The 11,911-nt window shown below is 49.3% G+C and overlaps 1 protein-coding gene across 2 annotated transcripts in view; it reads right to left on the reverse strand.

Annotated features, from left to right (window-relative positions):
• Tmem171 (transmembrane protein 171) overlaps nt 1-7,571 on the reverse strand; it is a 9,626-nt gene extending 2,055 nt beyond the window's left edge. Inside the window, exons 1-3 of one of the 2 annotated variants that reach the window (XM_021208815.2) lie at nt 7,359-7,571; nt 4,482-5,198; nt 176-311 (exon numbers count right to left, since the gene is read on the reverse strand). In XM_021208815.2, the coding sequence (XP_021064474.1) occupies nt 176-311; nt 4,482-5,118 (773 nt within the window). In that variant the 5' untranslated portion in view covers nt 5,119-5,198; nt 7,359-7,571. The remainder of the gene's footprint in view (nt 1-175; nt 312-4,481; nt 5,199-7,358) is intronic. The other variant, XM_021208813.2, reaches the window with a different exon arrangement.
• Between the last annotated feature and the right edge of the window lie 4,340 nt (nt 7,572-11,911).

Genomic DNA, 11,911 nt, shown 5'->3' on the forward strand with positions numbered 1-11,911 from the left:
GATTTCTGAGTTTGAGGCCAGCCTGGTCTACAAAGTGAGTTCCAGGACAGCCAGGGCTACACAGAGAAACCCTGTCTCAGAAAAAAAAAAAAAAAGTGACACTGGCCTGGATTCAAGCCTAGGCTTGGAATGACTACACACATGCCCGCTGGTGACAGTCAAAGGGAAGTCTTACCCGTAGTTAAAAAGACTGGAATAGGAAGGTGGGTTTTCAATCTGGTGCTGGCTGTTAGCCCCGGGAGGTGGAGCCACTGCTGAAGACTCGGGAAAGTAAGGCGGTGGAGGGGGCGGGAAGATTATCACTGAGTCACCTGTGGAAACACACAGCCACAAGTTAGAAAACAAACTCAAACACATTTAATGGCGTTCATTTTGCCTTCCCCGTAAAAGGTCGGAACACCCTTGAGTGCGCTGTGATGGAGAAGTGGGCCTGCGACAGTTCCGTGTCAAGTAAACCAGGCTGCCATTGGGAGGGGATGCAGTTCCGTGTCAAGTAAACCAGCTGCCATTGGGAGGGGATGCTGTCTAACAGGTGTTTCTGTTTGGGATGATGGGAAGGTTCTGGAAACTGATGATGATGATAGTGTTGCAATCTTTTGACTGTATTTAATAATGTTACATTGTAATTTTTGTTGTTTTGGTTTGTTTTGGGTTTTGGTTTTTTTTTTTCAAGACAGGGTCTCTTTGTGAAGCCTTGGCTATCTTTTAGACCAGGCTAGTCCCAAACTGTGAGATCCACCTGCCTCTGCATCCTGAGTCCTGGGATTAAAGGTGACTGTGCCACCAACTGGCACATTGTATAAGACAGTTAAAATAGGGCTGGGTGCGGAAAGGAGCGGGGATGGCTCAGTCAGTGAAGGTACTAGCATCAGAAGCAGGAGGACCTGAGTTCAAGCCAATCCCTGCACCCGAGTAAGACATTGGGCAGATGGTGTGTGTCTGTAATTCCAGCTCTGGGGCAGTAAATGGGAGGATTTGGGGGGATTGTGGCGAGGCAGCCTAGTCAAATCAGCAAATCTTTGGTCGCAGCTGGAATCCTCTCAAAAAACAAGGTGCATAGTGACTAAGAAAGATACTCAACATCAACTTCTAGCCCACGTGTGCACACACATGTGCATATGTGCAGGTGCATATAGACTCACAGAACACAAAAACACATGTAAATTAAAAAGCTAAATGAGTACGTTTTGTGTTGTTTTGTTTGAGACGGTCTCACTCCATAGCTCTGGCTGACCAAGAGCTTACTATGAGGACCAAGCTGATCTCAGATTCACCCCCTTCTGCCTCTTTTTTTTTTTTTAAGATTTATTTATTATATATAAGTACACTGTAGCTGTCTTCAGGCACACCAGAAGAGGGCATCAGATCTCATTACAAATGGTTGTGAGCCACCATGTGGTTGCTGGGATTTGAACTCTTGACCTCTAGGAAGAGCAGTCAGTGCTCTTAACCTCTGAGCCATCTCTCCAGCCACCCACCCTCTGCCTCTTGAGTGCTGGGATTAAAATGTGTGGGATTAGAAAACACCACACCTGGCCCTAAACTAGTACATTTTGTGATTCATACAGGTCACCACATTTTTAAATAAGCCGGCCTATAGTTCAGAGCCCTGAGGACTCCCGAGGCAATACAGGCTGGGCCTCTAACAAGCACGACTCAACTAAAGTGCCTGTGAGAGGCAATAGCACGCTCAGGCAGATTCCCAGGGGTGTCTGCTGCTGAGAAAGCTCTTCTTGCTTTCTCGTGAGAGCCTTAATTCATCAAAAGCCAGCTGTTGGATAAAGTGCGGAGTCACTCAAATACAGTACACATGGCAATGTACCATGCCATGCCATGCCCCTCCTTCACCCCTGCTGCACAGGCACCGTCAAACTAAAAGAGACTTTGGGTTTGTATCTGCTCACTCTGAACAGAGCCCCTGTCTTCCAAGGAAGAGAGACAAGAGACCAGAAACGAGCTCCAGTTTGTCCCCGAATTCCAATCCCTTAGAATTCCAGCTCACGGCACTGTCACCGCAACCCAGCATGTTCTAGACAGGGAGAAGCACCTCTAACATAGGACTCGGGAAGGAAGGACTCTGATAGGCTGGCCCCACTCATTTGCTGGCGACCAAGCCAGCGTGGCCCTGAGCAAACTCAGACTGCTCTGGCCTCAGCTCCTACAGCTGTTAGCTGCAGCTTAACAGCACCCGCCATGAAGGACAGAAAGGACAGGAAGTGGCCACTTGTGTCCAGTGTTTAGGCAAACTCTCCAGCCTCTAACACCTGGGGAAGGTCCCTTCATCTCTATGACCAGCTAAGGGCATTTATTGGCCTGACGAAGAAACACTTCCAACTGATGCTCTCTGGGCCTGGCCAGCCTCTGCCATTCCCCAGAGGCCACAGAGATGCCCAGAAAAGGAAGGAATCCATGAAATCCTGCTCTCCTACAAGGAGATGGCAGGTGGACCCTAACCGATTCATCACTGATTGACACCTGACATGCTGGAGAGGTTCTCTTTGAATTCATCTAGTTGTTAGCTGGGGGGTGGCTACAGAGATGGCTCAATGGGTCAGGAGCACATCCCACTCTTTCCAAGGCTCCAAGGTTAGTTTCAGCACTAGCATCAGGCACTTCACAACTGCTTATAACTCCAGTTCTAGGGGATTCACCCTCTTCTGGCCTCAGGAACCCCTACTCGTGTGTGCATGCCCCTAAGTACACACACACACACACTTAAAAGTAAAATACATCTTAACTGGGAGTAGTGACGCACGCCTTTAATCCCAGCACTCAGGAGGCAGAGGCGGGAGGAGCTCTGTGAAGTTGAGGTCAACCTGGTCTACCAAGTGAGCTCTGGGACACCCAGAGCTGCAGGGTGAGACTGTGTCTCAAACAAACAAACAAACAAACAAGCAAAAGCAATAAATGAATGAATAAATCTTATTTTTAAAAAAAGATCATAGTAGGTCTAGGAATTGGAATTGAATATTCACTTTAACTTTATACTGTAGGGTAACGGCCTGTAAAGTGAACCCACGGGGCATCCTGTAATGTGCTTTCACCGAAAACGGGCCTCTTGGTGCACACTCACATGTCCAAGACGTAGCATTGAACACATCTACAATGGAGCAGGGTGGAGACCTGTAGACCCTCTTCCACAGCCTCAAGGAGAGAAGAGAGCCGGGGAAGCCAGGGAGTCACAGGTACGATGGCACCAGAGGGAACGGAAAAAGCGAGTTTTAAAATTTGCGACTTGAATGTCATGCTAGGACAAGGGCTCCTGTTCAAGAGCAGCACCCTGGCTCTGCTCGCAGCTTGTGCCAGATTCCAGTCACCTGCTGATGGGGAAGTCCCCTTCTGGTAAACCCTAAGATCACATCTCAAAATTCTCCCAGCCCAGGGGAGGAACACACATCTCTGAAGCATCCATTTACCTCAGAGTTAAACATGTATAACAAATAACACGCGTAACACTGAGGGAGCTCTGCTTGTACCTCCCAAAGTGCCTTCTAAGAGCACCAGTGGCTAGTGAAATAGAATCCCATCGGTGAATGGTGGGGAGGGCCGTCCGCACAAGCTAGGCTGCGTGCGCGGCTGTCCATCTGGTTAGCTGCTCCCTGCCTCTTGCTCATTTGTAACCTCGGGCCTCTCTTTCTTCCTGTCTCACGTGGAGATGGTAAGTCTGCCTTGATGGGTCATGCTAAGCATGACTGAATCTCAGACAGTAAGCTCTTTAACCCTAGAGTAGTGTTTGGCACAGGATTAAATCCTCTGGGAGCGCTAGTTAGTATGAGACTTGCATTGTCGCTATAAACATTTGTAGACACAAATAAGTGAACTGGAGAGTTTGCTCTAGTTTAGGATAGTGTATTCTACAAACTCTTCTGCTCTTCCCCTCCGAGCATGCTACCTCAGGAGTCCAGAGACCCAGTGAGTTCATTCCCTCCATCCACCACCAGGGAAGGGGCCAGAGGATGTCCCAAACATGAGCTGTGTCTTACCTATTTGTCCCTTCTCTGTACCTCCACACTTTCAAGCCCAGGGACCCTTATTACCCAACCCTTCTGTGTCTGAAGGCAGTGAGGGGACCCCCAATGGTGTTCCTGAACTGAGTCTGATGCTCCAGCCCAGCATGGAAAGAACTGGGGAAACGGGAATCACTTGGTTGGTTCCTAAGACAACAGAAGGCTCCAAAGCCACCTTTGTCCCCAGTCAGGGCCATTACTCATTGCCTTAATTCGCATGCTAAATGATAGTGTTGCTGGTGAGAGAAGAATTCCCACAGGGCATACCACAGGCAGGGACGGCAATGTGTGTGTGTGTGTGTGTGTGTGTGTGTGTGTGTGGTAGTGGTGGTGGTGATAGGGTATCTGTGTGCTCAAGTGTGAGACAGAGAGGAGTTGAGAAAAGGAATCTATAGCAGACCTAGGGAAACCTGCTTAAGTCTTAAAGCAACATCCACTGTGACTTGAGAAAATGCACAAATGACCAACACTTACCTACAGTGATGTGGACAGGTTCCGTGCTGTGGGCATGTCCACCTTCGCTCTCAGAGGTATCTCGGCTTGAACTCAAGTTGTTTTTCTTCTTAACATGGGCCACCACAAAGAAACACAGTCCCACAAGCACAACCAAGGGCCCCATGATCTGAAGAGAAAGGAAGCCACAGATCTGGGGTTCTCCTTCTCCAGTGTTTGTCTCATTCAGTGGTTCCTGTGCCCAGTCTGAGTCACATCCTGGCACCCAAATGCCCAGTATGCTGATGAGCATGCCACTGGTCAGAAACAAGAACCCAAAGATGAGACACTGGGCAAACTGGCGGCTCTCTCCACAGAAGAAGGATTGGTCAGGGTCCTGAAGGCCTTGCCGCTGTCGCTCCCGCAGATGCAGGCGTGCCCGGGACCGGGCCAGAATCACAACCCCCAGACCCACCACTGCACACGAAGGCCCAGCAATCTTCAGCACCATGCTGCAGTGTGAGAGAGACTTATATTGGCATGCCTGGTACCCAAAGATGGAGAGCAGGACCCCAACACACAACAGAGCTGCACCGAACACAAAGAGGAAGAAAATGAGCTTGCTGACATGCCGGTCCCTCTGGTCTCCATCTGGCTCAGCAGTTCCTACAGAAGACATGGCCAGAAAAGAAAAGGCCTCCTCGTTGTTCCCTGACGTGAAGGAGAAATGTGTTTCCTTCCCTCTGGCAGTTGCAGACTCTGCAAACAATAATAAATGAAAAATTACCTTGAGCACAGGTATGTCTGACCAGCTCTGTTCTCTTGCTGGCCATTGCAGAAATCACAGAGGGGTGACCTGTCAGGAGGCGGAACTTCATACTGTAAAATAATGACTTGGCCTATGAGTCAGGTGAACTGGCATTCAAAGGCTCCCAAATGTGTAATTTCATGAATATATCAAAAAAAAAGAGGAAATTCAATTACCATGCTTCTGAGATAAGAAAATCTTTTTTAAAAATAAAATGACTGGCGGTGTGGGTGTGGCTTTTCCTGTCCTGAGTCCTACAAACTCATTTCTCCAGGGCAAGAAAAAAAAAAAAAAAAAAAAAAAAGAAAGAAAGAAAAAAGAAAAGAAAAGAAAAAAATGTGGATAAGGAAAGAGCAACAGGGATAGTTTCTGATCTACAACTGCCTAGAATGATGTCAGAACTGCTCTGAGCATCTTGGTAAATTTTTGTCCAATAACTAACTTTCCACTTCCTATTTAAGACTCCAGCAATTTTTCATTTCCCACTCTATTGTAAGGCTCCCTCAACACACGACCCAATGCCAGCAGTTTCGATAAAACAAAAGGATGGTTCCAAAAGACAGTGGGTTTGTGAACTTTCACATTAATTCTGTCAAAATGTGATCCTTGAGTTTTCAAGAAGCAAACCCCGAGGCTGCCCGGACACTCTGCCCCTACTGGCAGCTCAGTTTCAGGACACTGGCATGACCTGAGAGAATCTGGCCCAACAGGTGACATCCAGCCCCATCGCCAAGGCAGACAGTGTCCTCAGGTAGGCGGACAGGCAGCAAGTGGCCATCAGTCACCCTCCTCCACAGTGCCACCTACTTCCTCAGAGCCTTAGATGCAGTAAACAGAGAGGAGTTACAAAGCACAGAAGGCTAACAAAACTTGCTGAGAAACCAGGAGTGGAACCAAGTGGAAAAGCACCTTCCACAAGGCCACACAAGGCCATGGTGGCACACACCATTAATGGGAGACAGAGGTAGGAGGATCTCTAAGTTCGAGGCCAGCCTGATCTACAGAGTGAGTTCCAGGACAGCCAGAGCTACGTAATAGAGAGACCCTGTCTCAAAATAAAACAAAAACAAAAAACCAAAAGAATATTATATCCTGACCTCAGCAAGCAATGGTTAAAGGGTGTTGCTGGTTCACACAGCACTGGTCTTTGAACCATTGATCTTGCCTCAGTCTGGTAAATGAGAGTACAAGACCTCACTGTAGCACTCACGGGCACAATCCAAAGTCAGGAAGGACATAGTCAAACACAGAAAACTTTCCAACATATTCTGCCATTCACACTCATGATCATATGACGGAGTTCAGGGCTGCAAAGCCAAGATCATCTTGCCAGGCTCATATGTAAGGAAGGTGAGTTTGGGTGATGGAAGGAGACAGGAGACATTGCCGCCCTAGGAAGTGCTTTTCCCAGGGAGAGTGTGATAGAATCAGAAGGAAGTAGAGAAAAAAAAGGAAGCAGAGGAGTGAATGACGCATTTAACTTGCAAAAGCCACATTTCATGGAGATGCTAAGATGGAAGACTTAAAGCATCCTGCTAATTTAAACACATCTTCCCCCCCTCACCCCAATCACATAATCCCACCGCTGCTTTTCCAGGTAAGGACCACAAGTTCTGTTAGGAACTCACTGTTTTTTTTTTTGTTTTTTTGTTTTTTTTTGGTGTCTTCAGATTTGTAGCCAGTCGCTGAGTTTCTACTGTTTTAAGGCAAATTCTCAAACACCAACACTACAAACAGTGGAGGTACCAAACTGGATTTGTACTTTCTTTCACTCTAGGACACCTGCTAGAGCATGTTAGTCCCTGATCCAAACTAAGGTGAGGATCGCTTCAGCGGCCCCCCTTAGGTGTGCTCAAAACACGGACACCCAGGGACATCCAAATAGATGGGAAATTACATACGAAACCGAACTTTTTCTACTTTAAACTCGGTTTCCTCACAAAGCCAAATCTGCCCCTACTAAACACTCCTTTGCATGTTCCAAAAGCCAGACCCAAATCAAAGGCACATCTCTTCGTCCAAAGCTCTGGAGGGTTGGCAAAGCGAGGCCTGGAGAGGAGAATGTCTTTGCGGGGAATCAGGAGCAGCTGCGGTTCCGGGGAGCAGCTTACCTGCGCTGTTGGTCCTGGGACTCTCCGCCACACCCCTGGCTCCACGCACACCCTCTGCGCGTCCGGGCGCGGAGGGCGGGCCTCCTCCGTGTGCAGAGAGCCGGGCAGAGCCCGGCTCGCGGGTGCGGCGGCCGGGCGGGGCAGGGCAGGGCTGGCTGGTGGGATCTGGCCGCTGCCGGGCGCTGCCCTCCTGGGGCACCGGTGCGCGGCTCCAGAGCGCGAAACTAGGGTCAGCTTCGCGGCCCTGGAACCATAGGACTTGGCAGTGCAGGCGAGGGATCGTCGGGGGGTGGGGGGTGGAGGCAGATGGGCACGCTCCACCAAGTTGTGGGTGCCAGAGAGTCCAGATGTCACCCAGGCAGCTGAGGCTGCGTGAAGTGGCGACACGGAGGCGGGCAGCTGAGAAAGGAACTGGTCCCTTAGCAGCCTAGATGCAGAGCTCCGGGAAGGGGAGGGGGCCGACTGAGGAATACCTGAGCCCCGGGCAGAGCCACAAGGAAAGCCGGGCCTCAGTCCACAGCCAAGCAGGGGCCCCTGCCATTCTGCCCCCACTGTCAGTCCGAGGGCAAGTGGCGCTTCTACTACTCTGAGACCTTGATGGTCTCTGAGTCACGCTACCTAAAACCTCGCAGGTAGCTTTCTACAAGAGGATATGGGGACCCCCAGGAACCCCTGAAGAGTGAGACCAGGGACCTTGTATGCTAGCGTTCAACATGAGAACCTAGCTCTTAGACTGAAGCTTATCACCAGCAAGTCCTGTAGTGGGTCACCCCTGTCCCTTCCTGGTCTTATATATGCGTGCAGCCCTCCTTTGCCATAAAACACCCTTCCTGGAGCTCCGGAGATTAAACTGTTAACTCTCCCTGCCCTTGAACGGAGTGTCTGATGGGTTTGCTAATCCCCATGCTATTTGTAACCTGTCCCGTGACACTTGACAACTATCCAACTGTGCTAGCTTCCACACCAGAGGTCAGGCCGCTGTGAGAGGTGAGTCAAGTGTGCTCTGGGCCCAAACACAGAGGCACCCAGGGTTCTGGGGACTTTCCCACCCTTGCCTTTTCTCCCTAGCTTCCTGTCTCCTTGAAAGCCCATCCATTGTTGTTAACTTCCTGATGGATGAGTTAGGCTTGGTAAGCAGAGGCAGAGAAAGGGGTCACGGTGGGGTCAAAAAGGGTTGGGGGCTGGTGGAGTGGGAAGGGTGAGATGGGGGCTCCTCGGGGAAGCACATAGCCATGGGGATGTGATGGGCACGCGGGTCAGATGTGGGCTTCCTCACAGTCAGTGTGATCTGTGCACGGGGTCTGTAACAAGGCAGACTTACATATTGGCTAATATCAGTATTCAGCACCTAGCTGGCTCTGCAGGGAGTTCCTGCCTACATCTGTTGCCCATGGTCCCCTGCTGTGTGTCTTCAGCTCTCTGGGAAGGTTGGGTCATAAGTGGATGGGGACCTAGCACACCAGTTCATTTGGTGAAGAAACTGAAAACCCAGAGATGAAGTGACCACTGTACCTGCTTATACGGCGCCAACAGCCAGATGTTCTGAAAGCAATGCTCTCTGAGTTTGCCCGCCACCCAGAGAACACACATGCTGTGGACTTGGAAAATGCTTTTATTACACGGTCTTGTTATGCCGGGGAGGGACCTGTACAGATCCATAAAGGAACTAACCCAAGGACATTGCAGTTATCTGTGTCTTGGGTGGGGATATCTTGGTCAAAGTGTCAAGATATACCAATCATGCTCTGGAAGGGCACCAAGGTATGCCCAGTTCATGGGTGGTGGACTAACAGTGGCTATTGCACAACAGCAGCAAGCCCTGAGCTTTCTAAGAACTCAGGCCCTTAAGTAGGATTAGCCCCTTCTGACCCAGGCCTGCTAACAGCTCTGCACTGTGTAAGATGGGTTCCATGTCTACTGCCCACCACTCTTCCCTTCCCTTTTATTTGAAAGTCAGTCTCTGGCTGAGACCTGTGTGGGCCTGTTGATACAGCTGCCCCTCTGGTGCCACATGACTGCGGGCTTGCCACCCATGACAGACTTGAATGTCCTGGCACCAAGGACAATCAGATTAGCTTCCCCTTGGAATAGCCACTGTTTGTGTCTTTTGGAGCCAGCTTGACTATATCAAAGCCTTGGGAACTGATTATCTGTCAAGTATGACTTCAAGGTGCTGTCTTCAGATCAAGCCTAGTCTTTGTAGAGAGGTAGGGAAAGGCAGAATGATCCAAGGCCGGGACTCTTCCCCAGTCTTTAGGTGGTGAGAAAACATACATCCAGACAAAATTTTGAAAAAAAACAGCATCGAACCAAGATTTTAAAACTGTATGAAGCCAGGCATGATAGTGAAGGCCTATAATCCTAGCGCTTGGGAAACTGAAGATCATGAGTTCAAGGATAGCCTTGGCTATGTAACAAGTTCCAGATTAGCCTGGCCTATTTACTGAGACTCTATCTTATAAAACAAAATGATACCGAACAAAATTTGGATCCACCCAGATCCATCCAGTCCCTGAGTACAGAAGAATAAAACAGAGGTGAACATTCATGGATTCACCCCGCAAATATTTACTTAGTGTTTATAAAATTCAGTGGTGAGACAAAGATTAAGAAAGCTGAGGAGAAGAACACATGAAGGAGGAGGGAGGGCTGGGGGTGCTCTTCTTAATGATGTGAGTGCCAGAGGTGTCTACACAGGTGGCAACATGACACAAACTTGATGGGAATGAGGAAGCCACCACTGTCTTTTATTGTACAACAAACAGCCCCTGAGCAGAAGCTGATCTCTCACTTACTGCCTCCCACAGTTCCTAAGGATCATAAAGAAGGTCAGGTTCTGGGAGTGGCTGAACAGGATGGTTCTGGATTGGGGTCTCTCTCAAGGTGCAGTCACACTGCAGGAGTGGGGGGCAGAGTGGCAGGTATGGGAAGGTGTGGCTGGGGTTGGGAGCAGGGAGGGGGGGCAGCTTCAAGGTGGCTCACATCACTGTTGCCCAGTCACTCATTTCAGAGAAAGGAAAGAACGTCCTCACAAAGCAGCAGCCGGCTGTCCCTGCAGAGGAGCGGAAGACGTGGGGCGTCTCCTGGAGTCGCCTCTGTGATTCCACCAGCTTCCTCCACTTCGTTCCAGTCCCTCAGGATTGAGCCACTAAACCAAGGGGAAGAGGATTAGGTTTCACATCACAGGATCTGTGGACATGTTTTATAATATGAGAAAGGAAGGAAAGAATACTTTAGGCAGGGATAACAGCAGCATTGTGAGAGCTAAAGAAACGGCTTAGCACTCTTCCGAAGGACACAGCTCCCAGGACTCACACTGGGCAGCCCATGACGACTTGTAACTCCAATTCCAGGGGATCTGATACCCTCTTCTGGCCTCTGCAGGCCCCAGACACAGGTGGTAGATGCACACACGAATGTATGCACATAAATAAAATAGAAGTACACCTTAGAAGCAGCAAGGGAACAGAGAGATGGTTCAGCCATTAGTAGCACTTGCTGCTCTTGCAGAGGTCCCAGGTTCAACTCCTAAGGCCTTTATGGCAGCTCACAACTGCCCGTAACTGGTTTCAGGGAATTCAATGACTTCTTCTGGCTTCTGCCAGCACCAGACACACCACTGGTGCACAGACCTACATTAAGGCAAAATACTCATACGTGTAAACGTTCTTTTAACTTAATTAATTTAAAGGGGGGCAGGGAGCTAGGCATGGTGGAATTCAGAAATACTCAGAAGGCAGAGGCAGGCAGATCTCTCTGAGTTTGAAGCCAACCTGGTCTACAAAGCAAGTTCCAGGACAGCTAGGGCTCTGTCACACAGAGAAAGCCTGTCTGGGAAAACAAAATAAAATGCACCCCCCCACACCCCGTACGCGACCTCCCCACAACGAAAAATACAAGCAGAAAAGCTCTGGGATGACATTTGCTGTTTAGAGACGAGCAGGAGGCCAGGGTGACAGAAGGAGGTGAGCTAAGGGGTCAGGACGGTAGAAGAGTAGATGCACGGGACACAAACTGAGAGCTGGGCAACACACCCTGACCAAGCAGAGCCAGTAGGGGCTGGGGAACACTGGGACCTGGGAAGAGGGAAAGCCTGCCGTGTTCTCTGGGGCCCTGAAGATCACTGTGAGCAGTCTCAGCGGAGGGGACTCCCTGGGCTGGCTTTTGAGCTTAGTGTGCAGTCTGATCCTATTGATTGATTGGTTGGTTGATTTATAGATGGGTTCTTGTGGGCAGGTCTGGGGCATTTAGGTTATAGGATTGAGTGACCCTTCTGCCTCAGCCTCCTAAAAAGCTAGGGTTGTTGATTCATTCATTCATTTACTTAATATTTTATTTAATTTATTTTGTAATGCTAGATAACAGTCTCAGGGTCTTCTTGCTCATACTAGGTAAGTGCTCTAACATAAATAAGCCACATTCTGAACACTGGTTTATTTGTTTCTTTAACTTTTTAGAGATTTTTAAAAATAGATTTACTTAAGCCGGGCGTGGTGGTGCACACCTTTTAATCCCAGCACTCGGGAGGCAGAGGCAGGCGGATTTCTGAGTTC

This window comes from Mus pahari, chromosome 11 (assembly GCF_900095145.1).
Source record: "Mus pahari chromosome 11, PAHARI_EIJ_v1.1, whole genome shotgun sequence".
In the NCBI taxonomy this organism is placed as follows: domain Eukaryota; kingdom Metazoa; phylum Chordata; class Mammalia; order Rodentia; family Muridae; genus Mus; species Mus pahari.